Genomic DNA, 10,278 nt, shown 5'->3' on the forward strand with positions numbered 1-10,278 from the left:
ATCTAGACCCTTTGTAAGTCCAAATATATCCAGGAAAATTATTGAGGACTTATTCATTGCTTCTTTTCTAGATAAGGTAGTTTTCCACTTTTAATGCTTTTCTATTTCAGTTTTTTTTAGTTGATACTACATTAATCTCAACCAACACTAAGAACACCTGTGGTTCCAAGATAGCCAGATATCTGATATACCATGTGTGTCCAGATCTCAAAAAAACCCTGGAAAACTGTGCTGCTTAAATCAGACATTAAATTGTTGCATATGGACACAGTCAAGAGTTGGTTTTTACATATAGCTTTACTTCCAGAACACATAAAAGGCATTGTATCCTCTTTTTATCTATCTTCCTTTGACCTTTCAATTCCACTATCAGTTGTTACAGCAAAGAACTGTAGAAATGTTTCAACTATGTTTCTCTATTTCTAATAATGATAAGAACTGATATTTCTTTATCAAAGTGTAGGAATCCTCAACAAAACAGCAGAACCAGCGCACTGGACACCATTCTTAGTAGGTACCATGTTACCAAAAGGCAGGTGGAAAGTGATAAACTTTGTCTAATGACTTTTCTCTCAATGAAAATGAAGGTATGATTTAGTAATTTAGGCTTCAGGTAACAAGCACATCAGTAAAAAAATTGTGGATGAAAAAGAAGGAAACAAATCTCTCCATCCAGTGGTTAAATGTTATGGAGCTGTCTGGTATTGTTCTCAAGGAAGTCTGTATGTCTCTATTTTAGAGGTTTTAAATTTATTCATCTGTTTCATTTCTCCTTAGCATCTGAATCATCACAGGACAGTTTTTTGTGTTGCCCCACATTTAAAGTGAAATTGTATCCAGTTTCTTAAAGAATTGTATCATTCCAAACAGAATTTAAGAAAAAATACACACAGTAAATTATTCTGATCACAGAGGGGAAAGAGAACTGTGCTTATGTAACAACTTTCCACCTATTTGAATAGAATTACCTGCTAAAAGAATCACTCCTGTGAAAGCTGTATCCAACCTCAGATTCAGTTTATATAAAAATACATAAATATGCAACCTGTCACAGTGTATAAAATTCTGTTATCCTTTGTTAACTAGAACTATTCTCAAACTTCCCATAAATTCTGAAAATACTTAATTCTTTTTCCACAAAGTCATGAAGTCATTGTGATGTATTTTTAGCTCTTCTTAAGTGCATTCTTACTTGATTCTGTGATAAATTTGTAGGGAAAGGAAAGTGAGGTCCTTCAGTCAAAAAAAGATGCTATATTTTAAACATATACAAGTAAACACAAATAAAACATGGTATTTTATTTCTGTGGATTGGTTTCTCTGCAGAACGTAATGTCTCCTAGCTAACAGATGTAAAATATATTCTGCTCATGTAATTAGGCAATATTTTCAATTAAACTTTTTTAAACTCTCTAAAAGTATTCATAGATGTAGCAAGGTTGGTACTATCCTTTTTGCATATTTATTTTTAATTATGTAATCTTTTTTTCCCCATGGATAAGCTTAGATTAACAAGGAATTGGGGAAAAAAAAAAGAAGGCCAAAAAATTAAGAAATGTGTGAAATGTGTGACTCATTTTCTAAGAGCAGCTTCCTGTCTTGTATCTGATAAAGCAGAAGCAGACACTTTAACACTTTTTCTCAGAAGGAGACACGGGTTACACTACCAATGGTACAACAGGGACACTGCTACACAGGGACACATGGCTGCCAAGGTAAGTGTTCAAAATCCAAGAAGTCAGACACACAACCTATATTCTGGAACAGGCTTCAAGCTACCTCTCCCTTAATGTGAGGTTGGCATCATACAGTAAAAAGAAGGGACACAAAAGGGGCTGGAAAAGATTTCTCTGGGGGAAGGATTATTTGAATCTCAGCACAACTGAAACATGAGATTAAGGGGCAAATGACAACTAAAGATTGATTTAAGGAAGACATGCCAGCTTGATTTTTGTTTGTTGTAATGATATTGCCATGATCAAAATACCTGCTGCTTATGAGAGGGAGTTTTCAATATTCTGAGCTGTCCTATCACTGCAAAAGTGCCTCAGGCCTCAGGGGATTCCAGTAGCTCTTCTGTTATTGTTCTTTAGTATTTTATGGTATTTTATGGCACTAACAAAATACTCAGTGAGATATATATATATATATATATAAACAAAGCTTAAAATTAGCAGAAAAATAAGCTCTGGTAAAAGTAGCTTCTTAGAATACTGAGTATCATGTACATGAAAATATTTTGTAAATCTTTCTTCATGCATAGAGGAAAACATGATGCACATAATGATATAGCAAAATAATACTTGCCTCCATGGCCTATATCCTGAAAGACATGGCTATTTCTTTCTATTTGCTCACATTAACAGAATGTTTCTGCTCAATAAAGCAGTCCATAAAGTGTATTTCCAATTTAAAAAGGCTGAGCTCTTTAAGACCTGTTGGAGTCTCTACAGAACCTTATGCAGACCCATGGGTGAAATTTAGTGTTGCTTGAGGAAAAATGCTGTTCATTTTAAGCAAAAAAAGTCCATGTTACTGAAAGGTGTATCTCAGTTCTCCTGAACTGTGAAGTTTCTCAAGGAAATCTACTTGGCAATAGTTATTTTTGAGAACACAAAGCAATCTACTTTGCTGAAATTGCTTTAAGAGAAAAAAGAAATCCAGAAAGTTGTCTGTCTTTCCATCTTATGGTTGATGTATGGTATCACCAGTACGGCATCTACCGCACTAGCTCACACAGCACTGTTCCTTTCTTCCCTTAGAAAGTTGTTTACAGATTAGAGTATTTATGTATCTATGCTTATCAAAATTTAACTTTTACTTTATTACTTTCAAAATGTCATCAATGGACAGACTACATAAAGCTCTTTGAGCCTGAAGAAGATACTGTAGGAAAGCATTGATACAAATACAATATATAATTACTACCTTTCTCTAGAAACTTTCACAAGGTTCCTTTACAGGCTTGTTTGCATACGTTACTTGAAGCATAACATTTGCCTGTCCATTTCTCTATATTTTAGTTCTTATTGACTCTTCAGAATTCTTGTACAGCAGGTTTTTTGTAGCAAAATGACAGAGGCAGGAATTATGATAACAATTGAATAATGTGTCTAAAAGAAAAAATTACTGTTAAGAATATTTTTTTTTTCATTTGAAATGCAATTCATACCAAAACAAGTCTATAAAATAAGTCAGAATTAGTCACAATGGGTTTGGACCATGAAAGTCAAACCATTAACCTACATCATTGAACAGAAATTCCTCTGTAGTTTGTTTTGTTTGCTTTAAATAAAAATCAGTGGGGTAAATTATCAAATATTGGTTTTTTAGAATAGCTGTAAGCCAATGCCATCCTCCTTGGCAAAACCAGCAGGTACGCTCAGTAGCTGACAGAAAACCTGGGAATGCGTTCAGGTAAGCAAAATCATCTTGCATTACAAAGTCCTAATTATCAGAAAAACAACTGAGCAACAGAGTATGATATGGACTACATCCACTGAAATAAGACCCCAAGCAATTTGACTGAAATTTCATGTAATCAGGGAAAAACAGTGCTTTCTGCTTTATATTTCTGTGCAAGAAACTGCAGCGTGCATTGTGGTATGCTTCATTTGCTGGCTCTTTGACACACTTAAGTATAGGTCATCAATACATGCCAGAATGACACACTTCTCATATTATCCTGATTGAAAGCATGTCTTCATATAAGTACCATCAATGTGTCATCACAGTTGGGACATGGATTACCTGAATGTTAAACAGTCTCCAGGGCTGCATTCACAGAAGCTAATGAACATACTGTTTTAAAATAAAAGAAAAAGATGGGGTACAGTGACATGTGAATGTGGAGGACAGAAAAAACTTTCCAAGATGGCAAATTTCATGTGGTCTCAACTCATTTTTTTTGCATTTCATCTTCAGTGGCCCAGCCTGCCATTGATCAATTATACCTTCAGATATTAGCTCCTTAAGGCAGATGGCAGAAGAGCAAAGCAAAGTCTTGCCCCAAATAACATGTGGTTTATTCAGACAAGTGCAATATAAGGACAAGTGTTTTACCCTATGATCAGTGAGATCAACAGAGCAAAACTCTGAGAAACAATGAGCTAAAATGAGAAAGCTGAAGCAAAAAAAGTGGGTGATATGAGGAAATTGGTATGTTGGTCTGTGAGTAGATATGAAAGAGAGAAGCTGTTTTGAGCAACATAGAGACAAGTTAGGAGCTTGTAAGGATGATGAGCCTGTAATACAACAACTAACAAAAGAGAAAGAGTTTATGGGGGAGGGAGAAGGAATTCCAGTTTCTCAGTCATGAGACTAGTAAACACTGCCTCATACACTACATTACACACATGCTTTTGAAAGGGCATGTTTCCCTGTTAGACATGAAGAGACCTGTCATAGGAAAAGAGATGCTTAAATGTGATTAGAAGAAGAGGTAGTTATTTTATCTTTTACTCATCTGCTCTGTTTGTTTTTGGTATGAAGTGGGTCAGCAAAAGCCTGCGATCCAATTTTTAGAGCTAGATTTTTAATTTGTGATACTTGTCTATAGTGGTAAGCTTACAATGCCCTATTTACCATGTGGTTTTATTAAACCACACTAAAATGTAGACATGCTATGTTTGTCTTAAATACAGACACTGCATTTTTTTTTAGTTAGTTCCCATGTAGGTAAAGTTCTTCAATGGACCAAATTGGCAAGTCATTCTTAAGAATTTTCTTTGTCTTTCAAGCTTGGGAATTAATTTAGCTCTAACTGTAAAAGGTTAGCCAACTTGATCAAATAAAGCAGTGGCTGGTAAAATTAAATACTTGCTTTCTGACTAGTTTTGTCATTGGTCCTTTTTTTTTTTTGGCGTGAAAGGGGTTTTTTTATAGACAAGAGATCCATATAATAACCTCTCAGCAGAGGCAATAAACCTGCTTGGGTTTCTCTGATAAACCCACAAAGTTCCCCAAACACACACATCAAACCCATACAAGGCTGAATTTTTCTTACCACATGGGAAGGTTTCATCACACTACTCCTTCTTCAGCCTATTCACCTCCCCTGCTGGTAGTCCAGGCTCAAAGCACAGATGAGTTATCACAGGCAGTCTCTGAAGCAGTTTGTATATTTGGCAGTAGAACTGGACCACAACAAATATTCTCCATTCTCATATTTCCTGAACATAACAATTAGGTCTTTAGAAGAGAACTACTGAGTGTCAGAGCTGTGATACAACCAGTGAGTACCAGCTGTCTCACAGCTATGGTTGTACACCATTTCTTACTTAAAGGTCAGCTCTTCAACTGGCTTCTACATCTCACATGCACAGCTCCTCCTATCCCACTGCTTTAGTCAGGGCTGCCATTTTACTGGTATATTCATGTTGACGCTGTTGATACCCACAGCTCTGGTAATGCCTAAGATAAGCTTAATTGCTAGTGGTTTTGTAGCTCATGCATGGCAACTGCAATTTTTAGAGGAAAGACATGTAAATGAACAATTGTACTCAGTCTCCACCTGACATAAGTCAAAGGGACACACAGCAGATTCTCCTGTGCATGCAAGAACCCAACAGCCTGCCAGGTTTCCCATGAGGGTTTCTGGGACATGCAGTAAATTTTGTTGGAATAGCACAGTTGATGGCAAGTTCTTGCAGGATTGCATAAAAAGGAGGAGAGAGAAAACAGGGATATGTGAAGGTGCAATGAGAGAGTGATTCGCAATAGGAAGACATACCAGTCACGCATTTTCCTCTTCTGAGCAGATCCCAACAGTAACTGAATCCCTGTTTTTCTATCCTTGTCCCTCCATTGACTTAGAGGGGAGGAGGTTATTTGGTTATTTATGTTCCCAAAATCATGCTTACCAGAATAACAGAAAGTGCCTTTCTATTATTTCTAGGCCACTTTCTGATCTCCTTCAACTGTCCCACAAGACAGACCTGGGATTGCGGGACACCGCCCCACCCCCAGAAGTGTCTTAACTATTCATCCTGCTTCTGCTGCAGAAGTTTGCATCTAACTGACCTCAACACCTTAGATTTTGGGTTCCTCATCCTACGCAGTCCTAACTCCAGGAGTGTTTAAAACCTTTGATCTCCTACAAACACAGTTTCTTTCTTCTAAAAAAAAAAAAGACACACACCAAGAAGCCCATAATAAACAAACAAAAACGTTATAGCTGACATTTTTCTTCTTTAGTAACAGAAGGTGGGAATCTTGTCAACAAGGTCCTGAAGAAGTAACAGATGATCATCCGTCAGACTACAGAGGGGTCTTTATTACATCCAGGCTGGAATTAGCCCAAAGATACTACTCGGGTCTTACAATGAACAACAGCACTGCTGAGTGCCATGATGATCACACTCTGGATAAATATTTGTTTCCATTTGTGTACGGCATTGTGATGATGATCAGTGTCCCCATCAACTGCATATCCCTCTATTCATCTTGCATTCAGGTGAGGAAAAAGAATGAGTCAGCAGTCTACATCTTTAGCCTATCCCTGGCTGATCTTTTGTACTCTTTGATTCTACCTCTGTGGATTAATTATGCCTGGAATGGAGATGACTGGAGACTCTCTGCCTCACTTTGTCAGGTTTCTGCCTTCCTTATGTATATGAATTTCTACACCAGCACTGCGTTCCTTGCTTGCATCTCTGTTGACAGGTACCTGGCATTAGTTCACCCGTTGAAGCTCCAGCACTTGCGCACAAGAAGATTTTCACTGATTGTCAGCGTAACTGTTTGGCTTCTGGAAAGCATCTTGAATTCAGTCATATTGGTGTACAAAGAAGTATTCAATGATCCTTGCAATTTCACTAATCATACATTATGTTATGATACCTACCCCCTGGAAGGGTGGCAGGCACGGATAAATTTATTTCGGATATGCTCAGGGTACTTGGTCCCTTTGATAATCATTGTGTTTTGCTACCATAAAATCTACCAAGTAGTGAAGTGTAACCAAGCCACACTAGATGAAGAAAAGAAAAAAGTGAGGAAACTTATTCTGAATATCACAATTAGTTTCATTGTTTGCTTCACTCCATATCACATTATATTGCTTATTCGCAGCATCAGAGAACCTTCCACCACTGACCCACACCTTTTGCTGCTGATGTATAAGGTTTACAGAATCACACAGGCCTTAACAAGTTTGAATTGTATTGCGGACCCCATTCTTTACTGCTTTATGAGTGAAACTGCACAAACTCACATTCTGAATGTGCTGAGGTGTTGCTTGTGCCTACGAAAGCGTGAGGAAGACCAAGTGAAAGACCATGCTCTGTGCAGTTCTGCTACAAAAAGCAGTGCCCTGATCACCTACAGAACTTCCTGTGAAATGGAGATGTCAAAAATGCCTGAGCAAGCACATTCAAAGCAAAATTGGATGACCTAAAGGGAAAAGAAAGAAAAATTCTTCTCCAGTCTGTACCTAGGAAATATCCCAAAAGTCAGAGATGCCAATCTGAAAATAAACAGTACCTGGAGCCAATAAGAACTTACTATAGGGTCAATGAAATCAATGGAGCATGAACATGTATCTTTAAATCAGATATGGTACATAAATCGAGGACAACAAACACATGCACTATCAGGAAGGATGACCATGACATGACAGAACTACTGAGGATTCCCCACAGAACTGCCTCCTGTTGCAGCTTGCTAGCTAGCCCACAAGATGGGCATTTGTGTACTCAGCTGGAGGAAGGCTGAAGTCCTCGTTGTCCTGACTGACAAAGGAGCAGACGGGGAGTGTTGTAAATTTCTCTCTAAATTCATGGTGTAATTTAGGCTGCTGTGATGGTTCCTGTGTTTCAGTGAAGACTCAAATTTTTCTTCAGCATACATCTGAGATCAGCCATTTCTTAAAATTTTTACCTCATGTGCAGGGGTACTTACCTGCTTTTAAGCTTTTCAGCTTTTGTTTCCTTTGAAATATATATGTTCTAATGTATAACCATATTTTATGCAGTTTCATTGCAATATCAATATTGGGTTTCAGATAGTTGAAGATTCATTACTTCAAGTCCTTATAAAGAACCAATTCTAGCCACTAGTGTTTTAACTCAAATGAAACTTTTCCTGATATATGAAGGGAGGAAAAGTTGAAAAGTGAGGTTTCACGTTTGCACAACAGAAATGGCCAGCCTTTAGACTTGCTTATTATGACTGAAATCTGGACTATGGTTACATTTTCAGAGTCAATAGAGCAAGGTTTATATCCTTTTACTTAACTGCACCTGGAAGCCTCAGCTAGAGGTTCCAGGACTCTCAGTTTGCTGATTTTAAAAAAATTGAACAAACCAACCAGTAAAACTGACAAACCAGCAAAAAACATGAATGTACCAACAAACAATAAGAATGGAAGCAAAAGAACCCACGTTTTGAAAGAGTTGTTTTAGTCCAAATCAAAAGAGCAGCTGTAAATTCAGGGACCTGTTCCTGCACAGGCCCCAGAAACAGCTGCCTTGTTCCCTGGTAGCAGCAGGCACTCGAGCTTCTCAAAGAGTTAAACACAATGGGGAGTTTCTTTTTTTTTTCTCCTCTCACTACCTTTTACTTTTGTTCAATTGCCAGGAAGAATATTTGGTAGTGGTAGTTTTTCCGTTTCATAGGAAAAGAATTTTTCTTTCCATCAAAAAAAAAAATTCTCCTCTAGCAAATCTGTGTGGTGGAAAGATTTTGATCATCACTTTTCAGCACACTTCTAGATCTGACATTTATGGAGGGTGTGCATACAGTGGTCACAAGCAGTAAGAAATTTCTTATGAGAACATCGCTCTGTGTGTAAATTAAAATTTTCTCCATTACAAAGAGCACTTCCGTAGTTTTCGTGAGTTGCTGTTTGTGTCTATTTATACTTTCAATTAATTTCACGTTCTGAAATGGGAACTTAGAGGCTGTGAAAGCTGAGCTTGTTCAGCCTGGAGAAGAGAAAAGAAGACATTGGGAGATCTAATGGCAGCCTTGCAATCCTGCAAAGAGGGTATTGAGAAGATGGAGCCAAGCTCTTTACAAGAGCTCATAGAAGGAGGGACAAGAAATCATGTGCATAACCTGAAGCAAGAAGGGTAAGAGTTGAGTTAAGGAAGAACTTTTGAACTATGAGGGCTGACAAACAGTGGAGCAGGTTGCACCAAGGTGTTCTGTGTGCTCCATCCTGAGAAGTTTCTAGGACCCAACTGAACAAAGCTTTGAGCAACCTGGTTTGGCCTTGTAGCTGACCTTCTCTTGAGCAGAAGGTTGGACTAAAGAATTCCTGAGGTCTCTTCCAACCACAATTGTCCTGTGTATCTGTGTATGTTCTGGCTGTTGCCTTCCTCTCTAGAAAAATATGTTCCCTTCTCTTTTTTGTTTCCATTTGCTGGATTTTGTTTTGATGTGTTTTTTCTTCTTCTCTTGTAGTTCCTTCTTATATATTATGAAGGAAAAATTATGCAAGCAGCAGTGCAAGTTACTTCACCAAAGATTTGTCCCTATGCTGACCTATGCATTTTGCAACAGAATGTGAAATTTCACTGTAGCACTGGAATAAAAGCAGAACCAAACCTCACTGTAACTTCATGAAAAGAAGAACTCAGTGGTTCACTTTTAGATCTGTCACATGCTGGAAAATTTGGAAAGTTAATCCTATTTGTGCTTTAAAGAATTTAAGAATTAATTTACAGAATAAAGAATAATGAAAACTAAAGATAAGGAACAAAACTGAGTGGAATTTAACTTGTGTGTCAGGGAGTAGGGAGAGCTGGCTGCTCTGCGTGGGGCAGTGGGCCAGGAGCTGAGGGTACAACCAGGCAGACTGGGCAGCATCGTCACTGACAAGCCACGCAGTCCCATGGCACCCCAGCGAGGCACACGGAGCAGATCTCGTGACGGTAACCAGTGTTGGCCAACTGGCCTTGATCACCAGACAAATCTGTAGTGATGAGGCAGATCTGAGGTCAAGCTGGGAAGCCAAGTCAGGAAGGCAAGGTTGGGATCAGCAAGGTACAAGGCTGGGCACGGCAGCACCATGTCAGCACTGGCCTGTGCACAGGCAGTCAATCCCCAAGGTGGTAGGAGAAGAGACCACAGACTCTATTGGTAAACTTAGGGTCCTGACCCTATGCAAAAAACTTAATTTCCACAAAATTTGATCCTGAGATTTTATATTTTTTTAATATTCCACCAAAGCTCATGAAAGCCATAGCTTGGACCAGCCTACATTGGTATGTGTGGATATTTTTCATAGCATCATCTCCTATGGTACCTCCCTGCATTGCTGAAGATTCACTTCAG

General features: G+C 38.3%; 1 protein-coding gene across 3 annotated transcripts; it reads left to right on the plus strand.

Annotated features, from left to right (window-relative positions):
- Positions 1–1,610: 1,610 nt before the first annotated feature.
- On the plus strand, positions 1,611–9,676 carry GPR65 (G protein-coupled receptor 65). 3 transcript variants are annotated; one of them, XM_027673087.1, is made up of 3 exons: positions 1,633–1,715; positions 3,334–3,417; positions 5,897–9,676. In XM_027673087.1, the coding sequence occupies exon 3, from the start codon at positions 6,323–6,325 to the stop codon at positions 7,394–7,396; it is 1,074 nt and encodes a 357-aa protein (XP_027528888.1). In that variant the 5' UTR covers positions 1,633–1,715; positions 3,334–3,417; positions 5,897–6,322; the 3' UTR covers positions 7,397–9,676. The 3 variants fall into 3 exon arrangements, with proteins under 3 accessions (XP_027528892.1, XP_027528888.1, XP_027528900.1); XM_027673099.1 differs by having other exon boundaries at positions 1,657–1,715; positions 3,339–3,417; XM_027673091.1 differs by lacking the exon at positions 3,334–3,417 and having other exon boundaries at positions 1,611–1,715.
- Positions 9,677–10,278: the final 602 nt, after the last annotated feature.

The sequence above is a fragment of the Neopelma chrysocephalum genome, unplaced genomic scaffold (genome assembly GCF_003984885.1).
Source record: "Neopelma chrysocephalum unplaced genomic scaffold, ASM398488v2 Primary Assembly neopelma1_24, whole genome shotgun sequence".
NCBI lineage: Eukaryota > Metazoa > Chordata > Aves > Passeriformes > Pipridae > Neopelma > Neopelma chrysocephalum.

Coding starts and splice junctions, on each gene's coding strand:
- GPR65 (XM_027673091.1), top strand. CDS start 6,323: ATGAACAACAGCACTGCTGAGTGCCATGATGATCACACTCTGGATAAA.